This window comes from Manacus vitellinus, unplaced genomic scaffold (assembly GCF_001715985.3).
Source record: "Manacus vitellinus isolate BGI_N305 unplaced genomic scaffold, ASM171598v3 scaffold_32_pilon, whole genome shotgun sequence".
Lineage (NCBI taxonomy): Eukaryota > Metazoa > Chordata > Aves > Passeriformes > Pipridae > Manacus > Manacus vitellinus.
The window spans coordinates 5,856,913-5,867,774 of record NW_021940460.1 but is presented as its reverse complement, the minus strand read 5'-3'; the positions used below and the strand labels follow the sequence as shown (position 1 = coordinate 5,867,774).

At 53.9% G+C, this 10,862-nt stretch overlaps 2 protein-coding genes across 2 annotated transcripts; both read left to right on the top strand.

Moving 5' to 3' along the window:
• Positions 1–1,654, top strand: CHCHD2 (coiled-coil-helix-coiled-coil-helix domain containing 2; the record flags this gene model as incomplete). Its single annotated transcript, XM_018076819.2, has 3 exons — positions 1–69; positions 690–843; positions 1,345–1,654. Coding segments are annotated over 3 exons (234 nt in total), but the record flags the coding sequence as incomplete, so codon positions are not given.
• A 1,643-nt stretch (positions 1,655–3,297) lies between these two features.
• On the top strand, positions 3,298–10,254 carry PHKG1 (phosphorylase kinase catalytic subunit gamma 1). The gene is made up of 10 exons (XM_018076779.2): positions 3,298–3,343; positions 5,305–5,438; positions 5,737–5,912; positions 6,223–6,277; positions 6,887–6,952; positions 7,150–7,313; positions 7,885–7,975; positions 8,801–8,954; positions 9,035–9,160; positions 9,943–10,254. The coding sequence occupies exons 2-10, from the start codon at positions 5,356–5,358 to the stop codon at positions 10,192–10,194; spliced, it is 1,167 nt and encodes a 388-aa protein (XP_017932268.1). The 5' UTR covers positions 3,298–3,343; positions 5,305–5,355; the 3' UTR covers positions 10,195–10,254.
• The last annotated feature ends 608 nt before the right edge of the window (positions 10,255–10,862 follow it).

The window sequence follows — 10,862 nt, the reverse complement described above, 5'->3', positions numbered from 1 at the left end:
CACGCCATCACCGGAGGGTTCAGTGGAGGGAGTGGCCACGAGGCTGCTCGGCCCGATATCACTTACCAGGTGAGGGAAAGCACAGCGGGACACTGCTAGTGCCTTGACAGATCAGCCTACGGGCTGAGGTAGTTGCTGGTGACATAAAACACCTCACAAGTCACAGCTAGGGTATAAAATTATAATCTCTCTGTATATAGACTATATATATAATCATATATAGTCTGTAGTTAAATTGAATCTCCAAGATAACCACCACACTCACCACGAGTATCTTGAAAGTAGCTCAGAAGGATGCACAAGTGATGTATGCTTGTGGCAGGGTGTTGTTTTCTACTGTAGTGTTCCCCTTATTCAGGCAGGACTTCCATGTTCCAGGTCTGATGATGGTAAGATCTATTGCAAGACCTTTTTGTGCTGCTCAGACATTTTTTTGCCCAGATGCCATTCAGAGTTACCTGAGCATATCCAAAATCACCCAAATGTTTCTCACTTAAAAAACTACTCTGAATGTGTCATGCCCCTGCTGGAAACTTACTTTGTACTTCAGCCCATTATATTTTTTCCCATTTAAAAAGCAACATTTTCACTAAAACACAGGGAAGAAACCTCAGCCAGCAGCACGGGGGTGGTTTGGCTTTGAGCTGGGGCTCTTGGAAGGGCCCTTACAGGGTTGTGTGCTGTTTCAGGAGCCCCAGGCAGCTCAGGCTGCCCAGCAGCAGCAGCAGGCTGGTCCTTGCCAGTACGAGATCAAACAATTCCTGGAGTGTGCACAGAACCAGACTGACCTCAAGCTGTGTGAGGGCTTCAGCGAGGTGCTGAAGCAGTGCAGGTTTGCTAATGGTAAGTAGGCAGTGCTGACAGTAAACTACTAAATGGGCTAATCAGCAGAATTATTGTGGGAATGATGTCCTGGGGTTTTGATCTGTCTGGTGAGGAATGGGGAGTGATGGCAGGTGCACCAAAGTCAGGTAAAGCAGCTGCTGTTCTCTTGGGCTTCCTGCTTTGGTCCTGTACATGTAGCTGGAGGTGATGGGGTGGAGAGGGGGTGAATTCCTGAAGTTTTGTGCTGGTGCATGGATTGAAGCTGACGGGAAAGTGGCAGCAGCACACTTGGAGAATCAGCAGGGCACTGTGAGCCTGTAGGAAGGACAACAGCCAAACCATCCTGACCTGGGAGGGTGGGGATGCTGCACACCAGGGTGCTCTGCTGGTGTCTGCAGTTCATCATGTCCCAGCAAATGGATGAGGGGAAGCAAATCCTAGCAAATCTGCTTTATGACAAGGAAAACCAGTTGCCATTCAGGGATCCAAAACTTACTGACATAACTCCTTACCTTGCAGGTTTGGCCTAAGCCTGCAGGACAAGGCTGCTGAAGACCATCTTTCAAGAACTGACCTATGAATGAAAAAAAAAAAAAAGCTTCAATAATAAAGTTTAAAGCTGTCTGATATCTTGTTAGTTCATATATTCACACTCATCCTGCCATAGCTGCCTCTGTGATACAACTTAACAAACAGCCGCAGATTAATTTAGCACAAAATGGAAGAAGGAACAATAAAAGCAGAATGAGCTAATGTGGGTTCACTGGTTTGCTACTTGTATTGGATATATGTGATATGGTGTATGAATAAACTTCTCTCTCCAGAAGTACCATCTGTGCTTGTTGAGTTTGAGTGTTGGAGTTGAACTGGAAGGGTGACGAGGTGAGAACTGATTTTGGCAGCTGTGCTGCCAGCAAGGGTGCCCAGAGGGCTGGAGCTGCAGGAGTTTAGGAATGCTGGTAGCTCAGTGGTTACCTCTGCCTGCCAGGTATCTCCTCCTTGAGCATTTGCACCCCACAGACAATTTCTGCTGATGGAAATGGGTAGTGACAGGGAAGGCTGTGGCTGACTCTACACTGTTCTGCACAGTGGATGTCAGTCCTCCAGCAACCTCCTGTATACCTTAAAAACAAGCTCTGTGTTCAGATTCAAGGGATTCTGAGCATCACACTCCAGTTCCCAGTAACACAGAAGCTGTAGGTGTTTCCTTCATCCTGTGACAGGAGCTGAGGGCTGAAAGATTAGAGGATGGTCCTGTGGCCTTTCCCTCCTGCCTGGCTCGGGCAGGTGGCAAAGCCAGTGCTGCTGTGTGAACCAAGAATAACAATCATCACTATTTTAAGAGTATTTACTGGTGCAAAATGCAAACCCTCCTCTTTCCATCGGAGGGAGCAACCAGCTCATGCCTTGCTCAAATCCTTGGAGCTTGCAGAGTAAACACCTTGCTGCACTTCTCTGGTAAACCCTGGATAGAGTGTACTCCTACATGGGAGTGTGGTGGGCAATAACCCTGCTCTGAAAAGTGCAATTTCTGATAAAAATACCTTTTATGGCATGACCTGTTTTTCCTGAACCACTTTTATGCTGCTGGATATTCTGCCTGTTCCTAAAGCCCTTCGCTTCTCATCTGCAGTTCCTGGAAGTGAAAGGATTAAATCAGTGTTCAAAATCATAGAATACTGAGTTGGAAGGAACCCATCAGAATCATCAAGTCCAACTCCTGGGGGAAGGGTCACCTCACACAAGAGGAATGAGGGCTGGTGACACGAGTAGCTTTGCCTCTGCTGATGAAGCTCCCAGCTCACTTCCGAGGTGCAACAGAAATAAAACCAGTTTGGGCCAAGCTGTGAGAGGAAATGGCCTTAAGATGAGACGGGAAATTCAGATTAGATACTATAAAAACTTTTTTCATTGTTGGGGTGGTCAGGTCACCTTGGACCAGGTTACCCAGGGAGGTGGTGGAGTCGCCATACCTGGAGGTGTTCGAGAGGAGCTGCGTGATGTGGTTTAGGGGTTACTGGGTGCACGGCTGGACGGGATGACTTCAAAGCTCCTTTCCCACCCTGATAATTCCACGACTCCACGCTCCCACCCCCGCCCGCCCTTTCCATCCCCGCAGCGCTGCCCCCGGGCGGGCCTGGCCACGCACCGGGGGAATCCCGGATGCCGCAGCCGCCTGCACGGGCAACACCCCGGCGGAGAGCGAGCGGCGCGGGGGCCCCGCGGGGCTCAGGCGCCCAAGGGTTAATTAAACCGGGCGGCGCGGCGGGAAGTCCCGCAAGCTCCGGGGCGGCCCCCGGGCCCCCCCTCGCCCTTGCCCGGCCATGCCCGCCCGGCGCCCGCCGTGCCAACTCGCGCTGCGCTTTATCCGCGGCCGGGCGGCGGCGGGCGGCCCTGGAGCGTCGCGGGATCCCGGCCCTGAGCGCTCGGATCCCGGCGCTTCGGATCCCGCGAGCCCCGGCTCCGGCGGCGGCTCCCGGCGCCAGGCCTGGGCCCAGCCCGGGCCGCCCTCAGCGAGGTGAGGCCCCGCCGGGGCGGGGGGGACCGGCCGCGTTCGGGCGGCGGAAAAGGGGCTGGTGGTGTGGTGGTGGGGTGTGTCGGTGTGTGGGGTGGGTGTCTCTGCCCCGCAAAGCTCCTGTTTTTTCAGCGTTTTTATTTGTCTCGGGTGCGGCGGCGGGAGGGTCGCGGTAGAAACCCCCCCGTCTCCCTTGGAGGGGGGTCGGCGGCGCTGCTGGAGCCGGTTTTCGGCCGGGGGCGAGAAGGGGGAGCTCCAGCGCTAAAAACCGGCCTAAAAGCTGAGTTTAGCTTGAGCTTTCCAGGTTTATCCCGGTCGGTATTTGCACGTTATTTGCTATCGATGGAGGCGAACTTTGGACCCCCTCCCCGGTGGCAGCTGCGGGCGGGGGGCGATGCCCGGCGCGTCTCCCCCAGAGAGAAAATTCCCCCCTTTGCCCCTTCCCTGCAGTCCCAGCGTATCCCGTTAGTGCCGTGGACCGGCTGCTTATATAATTCCAGGGTGTTATGCACAAACTCCCGGGCTCTCTCGTCCCGGGAGAAGGCGGCACATGGATCCCACACTTCTCCCGGCAGTGCTCCACGGATGCACCCCCCCAACCTCCAGCCCTTCCCCACAACACCAACCCCTCCGGGATGTGGATTTTTCACTTCAAAAAGAATCAAAGTTGTTGGTTCTCCTCCACCTCAGAGATATTTTATTTTCCCTACTTCCTGATCCCGCCTCTCGTTTATAATTCCAGCTCAGGCTTGCTTTGGCATTGCTTGTAATATTTCCAACGGCTAAAATTTTATAAATGAAGTCGAACTTACGGCTGTTTAGAACAGCCCGTGTTAGACATCACTCCCAGCAGCAACAGCCAGACACCCAAAACACCCCATCGGTCTTTACAACCAGGTCAGGACAGATACACACTGATAATGAGATTTAAATGTACTTAGAAATGCCAGTGCCCTGGAGAGGGGGGGTGAGGAAAAGCCTGCAGTACTGGGGATCTCCTGCCTCTCTCCCCTGCCCAGCAACAAACTGTCACCCCAAAGTGACAGTTTTGCTGCCCAAGCTTGTAAGAGCTGCTTTCCATCCTAATTGCTTGGACTCCGTGTATGGGCACAGAAAGAAGCTGAAAACATCCAGTTCCCAGAGCTTAAAGGGAAAAGCCAGTAAAAATTAAGGCTCAGGAGTACTGATGATATCCCACACCCCTTCCAAAATACTGTCAAACCGCTCCTCCTCCGGCAAAAAAACCCAACCCCGAAATAGGAAAAAGAAATGAGATAAGAGCCTTACAGGAGTTTTGGAGCCTGCTGGCAGCTGCACACAAGTGGCTGAGGAAGCTTGTTCAGCTGCTGTCCTCATGCTGGCTTGGCCCTGACTGACCCCACAGCACTCAGTTCCCCACCTGCACACTGACCCACTGAGCCCCTCTTGCTGCTTCGCTGGCTCTCTCACCACGTGTTTTCCCTCCTTAGTCCTTTTCCCCTCCCTTTAAACACTATTTTTTCCTCCTTGTTCTCAGGCAAAGATAATTTTGTCGTCTTAAAAATAATAAGGAAAAAAAAAGGAAAGAAAAAAAAGCGCTTGGCAAGGGACTTTGGGTGGTGTTGGCATTGGGTAATGATCCTGAAGGTTGCTACTTGCCCTGTGAGCTGGGTGTGGGGAAGGGATCAGGTTTTGAGGTGCTGCAGTGCTCCCCAAAGCCTTGCCCCAGCCAGGCTGGTTCTGCCCCTTGGGACAGCCAGGCTATGGGGGAATCCAGTGGGATTTCTCCTGTTCTCAGTGGGATCTCCACAAGGTCCCAAGGGCAAAGCTTGGCTTTTCCAACCAGAAAAATAATCCTGTTGGTCTTTGGTCCAGGATTGTCCTCCTCCTCCTCCTTCCTCCTCAGTATTTTCTCCTCCAGAAGGCATCAAGGGTCCCAGCCCCGGGGGCAGCCAGTGCCTGTCCTCACTCTTTTCTCCTTGCAGTCCCTTTGTGCCTGCAGACGAGCCCAGAGTGCTGCCAGATAGGAGCCAGAGATGACCAAGGAAGAAGAGCTACCAGACTGGAACTCATCCAAGGAGTTTTATGAAAAATATGAGCCGAAGGAGGTTTTGGGCAGGTAAAGCCTGTTCTTGGCAAACAGCTTGTTTTGGTTTCACGCATTCCAGTACCCGAGAGGAACAGTGTTCCCTGCGAATCTGATACAAACAGGGCCCACAGCAGCATGGGGCTAAAAATAGCATGGAACAGCACTTTCCATCAGCTCAAAAACCTCCTGTCCCACCGAGACAGGGCGACAGAGCGAGACCCGCTCGTGCATGAAATACCGAGCGGCCCAGGTGCCGATGGCACGGCCGTGGGGTCGGGTTGGGTGGGCAGGAGTGGAACCCCCATCCTGTCTGTGTTGTCCCTGGCAGGGGGGTGAGCAGCGTCGTCCGTCGGTGCATCCACAAAACCACCAGGCAGGAATATGCCGTGAAGATCATCGACATCACGGCGGGAAACATCTCCCCCAAGGAGGTGCAGGAGCTGCGGGAAGCCACCACCAAGGAGATCGACATCCTCCGCAAGGTCTCAGGCCACCCCAACGTCAGTAAGTCAGGGCAAGGGGGTTTTCTGCCCTGTTTAATCCTCCAGTGTGTCCCCCAGGAAGGGTTTCAGGGATGAAATCCCTGGAAGGTCAGAGCTCTGATGGTCGTAACACGACACAGGGCACCTGCTCAGAGCGTTGTTTGTTCTGCCTCGACACACACACCAGCAGTGCCCATGCTGTCTCCCAGCCAAAACACTAGTGCAGATCAACTCTTCATTAATTCTATTAGCAATTAAATCAGCACTTTTAGCCTGTTAACAGACAGGAACATGCTCTACACTGTGCTCACAGCCCCCCTGTTTTATTGCAGTCCAGCTGAAGGACAGCTATGAATCCAGCACCTTCTTCTTCTTGGTGTTTGACCTGTAAGTACCAGCTTGCCCAGCATCCCAGGCCCATTCCCTCTCTGCAGATTGGCCCCAGATTTTTATGGCCCAGACAGGGTAAAGTTGGGACACAACCAGCTCTTGCTTAAGGTAGAATCGAGCCAGCTCATTGCAGCTTTGCTGCCAGCACTGTTTCCCCTCCGTCAGCAGCTCAGGTTTCCCTGTAACATTTGGTGGGAGCTGTCATGCACCCCTGTGGGTTATTTATATGCTCAGTGGGACCAGGGTGTCTGTGATGCCACAGCTCTCGATGCCAGGGCAGTGGGATGGATGTCAGTGGAGGGGGATGGCACTGCGAGAGCCCCGTCCCTGTCCCATCTTTCATGGTTGGACTTGATGATCTTAGAGGTCTTTTCCAACCTTAACAATACTGTGATTCTGTCCAAAACCTGCCCTCTCTAGACACAGCCTTTTCTCCTGCCACCCATTGTTTTACAGAAATATATAAAGGCATTTTTACCCCTTCTTACTAACAAGTCAGCTGCTTATTTTGTGCAATGGGTGCCCTGGATTGTTAAGGGGCAGCAACCCCTGGTTTGCCATTACAGCTCAGCCACTGCCTGACTCTATTTCCCCCACCTCGTGCAGGATGAAGAGAGGGGAGCTCTTCGACTACCTCACCGAGAAAGTCACCTTGAGTGAGAAAGAAACCAGGTAAGGCCAGAGGCAGATGGCTGAAAATCATGTTGCAAAAGCACAGTGTGGTCTTGAGGGACAACCTTGCAGCCAGCACGGCACCCATGGACAAAACAGCACCCCAGGCTGTGCTCCTGTGCTGTGTCCCTCTCCCCATCCCCATCCCTGGAGTGTGGTACATTTGGGATAGGACACGTGTTGCCATCCATCCCCAGGAAGATCATGCGAGCGCTGCTGGAAGTGATCCAGTACCTCCATTCCATCAACATTGTCCACCGGGACCTGAAGCCGGAGAACATCCTCCTGGATGATGACATGAACATTAAGCTGACAGATTTTGGCTTCTCCTGCCAGCTGAACGAGAATGAGAAGCTCAAAGGTAGGAGGATGGCAAGGTGAGGGTGATGCTAGAATGTTGTTGCAGTGCCCATGGGAGTCAGCGGAGTTTTTCCAGCCCCACTATCTCCTTGGGCCAGTCTCTGCCATGGGTGCAAACTGGTGCTGGTCTTGGGGTGCTCTCCTGCTCACACATGAGTTCTGCATGCCCTTGGCCTCCACACCACTCTCCTTGCCATGAAAAAGTTGCTGCCCCTTAGGAAAACCATCCTATTCTTTGCATGTCTTTTTTCCTCCATCAATGAGTTGATCCTCATTACCCATCCATGTACTGCCCAACATTTTTTCCCCCAACTCGTACCTGCAAAGAGCCACAGATCCAACAACAGGCAATCCCTCCCAGCAGCATCCCCATCCCTCTGTTCACTTGCTTTTTAGCCACTATAACTGACCAAGAAAAGCCACCTCTGAGTTGCAGTTACTCCTGGGAGCACCATCCCACAGCAAAGATCCCACCTGGGATCCAGTTCCCCCTCATTGACTGCTCAGGGGTGGGTGGGGGTGGCACAAACCCCCTGGGTGGCTCAGGGGGATGCTCTGCCCTGTCTCCTCAGAGATCTGTGGCACACCTGGATACCTGGCCCCCGAGATCCTGCAGTGCTCCATGGATGACGAGCACCAAGGCTACGGGAAGGAGGTCGATATGTGAGTGAGACGCTGCCCCCACACCTCCCCTTGGGCTGTTCCCAAAACACACGTGGTTTGAGGCACAGCCAGAGTTGTGCCAATAGAAACCCATTAGAGTGTTTGAAAAGAGTTAAATGACAACTCTGGCAGCTGCAAGGGGTTGTCCTGGTGACCAGGGACGTCAGGCACAGAGCAGGGGGAGAAGCAGCCTTTGCCCCATCAGGGAGGAAGCAAAGCAACACTTTCTGTTCATAAAAGTCAACTCAGCTGAGCTCCAAGACACATCACACACCTTGTTTAAACATACATGAACCTGAGGCAGCCCCTGGGAGAGCAGCCAGCTCAGGACAGCCTGTCAGAGCCCCACAGGAACTTTGCCACCATCTCTGCTGGCTTCAGGCTCAGGTCCTCAGTGGTCAGAGCCGTAACCAAGCTCAAAACACACCAGGGCGTTTCAGTCCCTTTCCAGTTTAAATATCACTGTTAACTGCCATGGCAGGACACTTTGCTGATCATCTGAGAGCACCACTGCATCCCACCCTCCCACATCCTCTCCTTCCCCTAAAAAACCCAAGAAAGGCAAATACCTCCATCTCTCAGCTTCGTCCTGCAGCATCCAGGGTGCAGCTCCACATCAGCTCAGCTCAAACCCCTCCCCAGCAGCAGGACAGCCCCTGCTCCTCATCACCCCTCAGAGTTAACAAGCCTCAGCAGCAGCTCATCCGCCCTCATTGACACCACCCAGGGCAGTTTCCTCCTGGTTTTCCGGGGAGGCAAAGGCAAGTGTAGCCACCGCTGAGGTGCCATGTGGGGGGCTGGAGGCTCAGTTTGGGCTGCCTGCAGGTGGAGCACCGGGGTGATCATGTACACCTTGCTGGCCGGCTCCCCCCCCTTCTGGCACCGCAAGCAGATGCTGATGCTGCGGATGATCATGAACGGGGACTACCAGTTCAGCTCCCCGGAGTGGGACGACCGCTCCGACACCGTCAAGGACCTGGTAGGTGCTTGGGATAGGAAAAATCAGAGTGGAGGGGGGTGTTGCAGACACCTGGGATACATCCGGGTGTCCCCCTGCAGATCTCCCGGTTCCTGGTGGTGGACCCCCGGCAGCGGTACACGGCTGGACAGGCGCTGGCACACCCCTTCTTCCAGCAGTACGACACGGAGGAGGTCCGGCACTTCAGCCCCTTCCGGAAATTCAAGGTGAGGAGGAGCTTGGGAGCTGCCAGCAGGAGGAGGGGTTTCCCAGCTGAGCCGAGAGAAACTGGGAGTTCAGCAAGGCTGATGGAGCTGGGCTTTGGGAGGATGCGGCAGCCTGAGTGAGGATTGCTATCCAAGCACTTCAGCGTGCTGGTACTTCCTAAGGGCTTTATCACAGGATGGGGGTTAAATAAGAGAAGGGAAAAACTTGCCTCTTCTTCCAAAAAAAACATATAAGAGATGGGGTTGTTAAGTCTGGACAAGAGAAGGCTCCAGGGAGACCTCAGAGCCCCTTCCAGTGCCTGAAGAGGCTCCAAGAGAGCTGGAGAGGGACTTTGGACAAGGGCCTGGAGTGACAGGACAAGGGGGAATAGCTTCACACTGACAGAGAGCAAGGTTAGATTAGATATAAGGAAGAAATTCTTCTCTGTGAGGGTGGGGAGGCCCTGGCACAGGTTGCCCAGAGAAATTGTGGATGCTGCAGCCCTGGAAGTGTTCAAGACCAGGGCTTGGAGCAACCTGGTCTAGTGGAAGGTGTCCCTGCCCACTGCAGGGGGCTGGGACAAGATGAGCTTTAAGGTCCCTTCCAACCCAAACCATTCTATGATTCCCTGGCACAAATCCATGCCCTCTGCCAGCCCCTCATGGGCTAAACACCCGTGCCAGGAGCCGGGCTCTCTCCCAGCTCCTCCCCACGGATAAGCGGCCGCGTGGGACACGCTGGGGCCGACCTGGCCGTGTTGTGGGAGTGCCCAGGGATTCCAGCCTGTCCCCCTGTGCTGCAGGTGATCTGCCTGACCGTCCTGGCCTCAGTCCGAATTTACTACCAGTACCGGCTGGTGAAGGCGGTCACCAGGGAGCTGGTGGTGCGCGACCCCTACGCCCTGAAGCCCGTCCGGAAGCTCATCGACGCCTGTGCCTTCAGGACCTACCGGCACTGGGTGAAGAAGGGGGAGGCCCAGAACAGGGCTGCCCTCTTCGAGAACACCTGCAAGGCCATCCTGCTGACCCTGGCAGCCGAGGAAGAGCTGTTCTGATCACCCTGTGGAAGCCTGTGATTTGGCTCTCGATAGGCGAGTAAAATCTCTGGAAACAAAGTGGGGATTTCTTTTTTTCTTTCCTTCTCTTTCGCTGGCCTCGGGTCAGGTGCAAATGCAGACCCAGCTGCAATTTGCCCCTGGGGTTTGTACCACTGTAAGAATGGGTTTGGAGAAGCCACCTTTTAATAGAGGCATAACCAGCTGCAGCTCCCTACAGGGGAGGCTCAGCCCTTGGCAAAGCCCAGCACCAGAGCATGACCCTTTTGGGACAGTCAGAGGTGTAGGACTGATGAGCAGTGCCCTGAGTGGTATCCCTGCCCACCCATGTGCTTGGGGCTCCTCGTCCCATCAGGTTTGGTGCAGAGCTGGTGCACAGACAGTTTGTAGCCTTTGTGCTGGTTGTAACACCTGGGAGAGGTGGGTCGCTGGTTTGTGACACCTGTGCACTTAGAAACCAGCAAACACATTATTTTGTCACTGCTCAAAGGTCAATAAAGGTGCCTCTTTTTATTTCTGGGAAGGCTCAGCAGGTGGTTGAAGCTGGGACTTCCCGAGGGGATGGAGACTGATAGATGAAGGAATCCCCATTCCAGGGATGTGCCCCCATCACTTCCCCCCCAGCTGCCTCTCATGGCAGCCCCACACACACCACAGGGGGGCTGTGG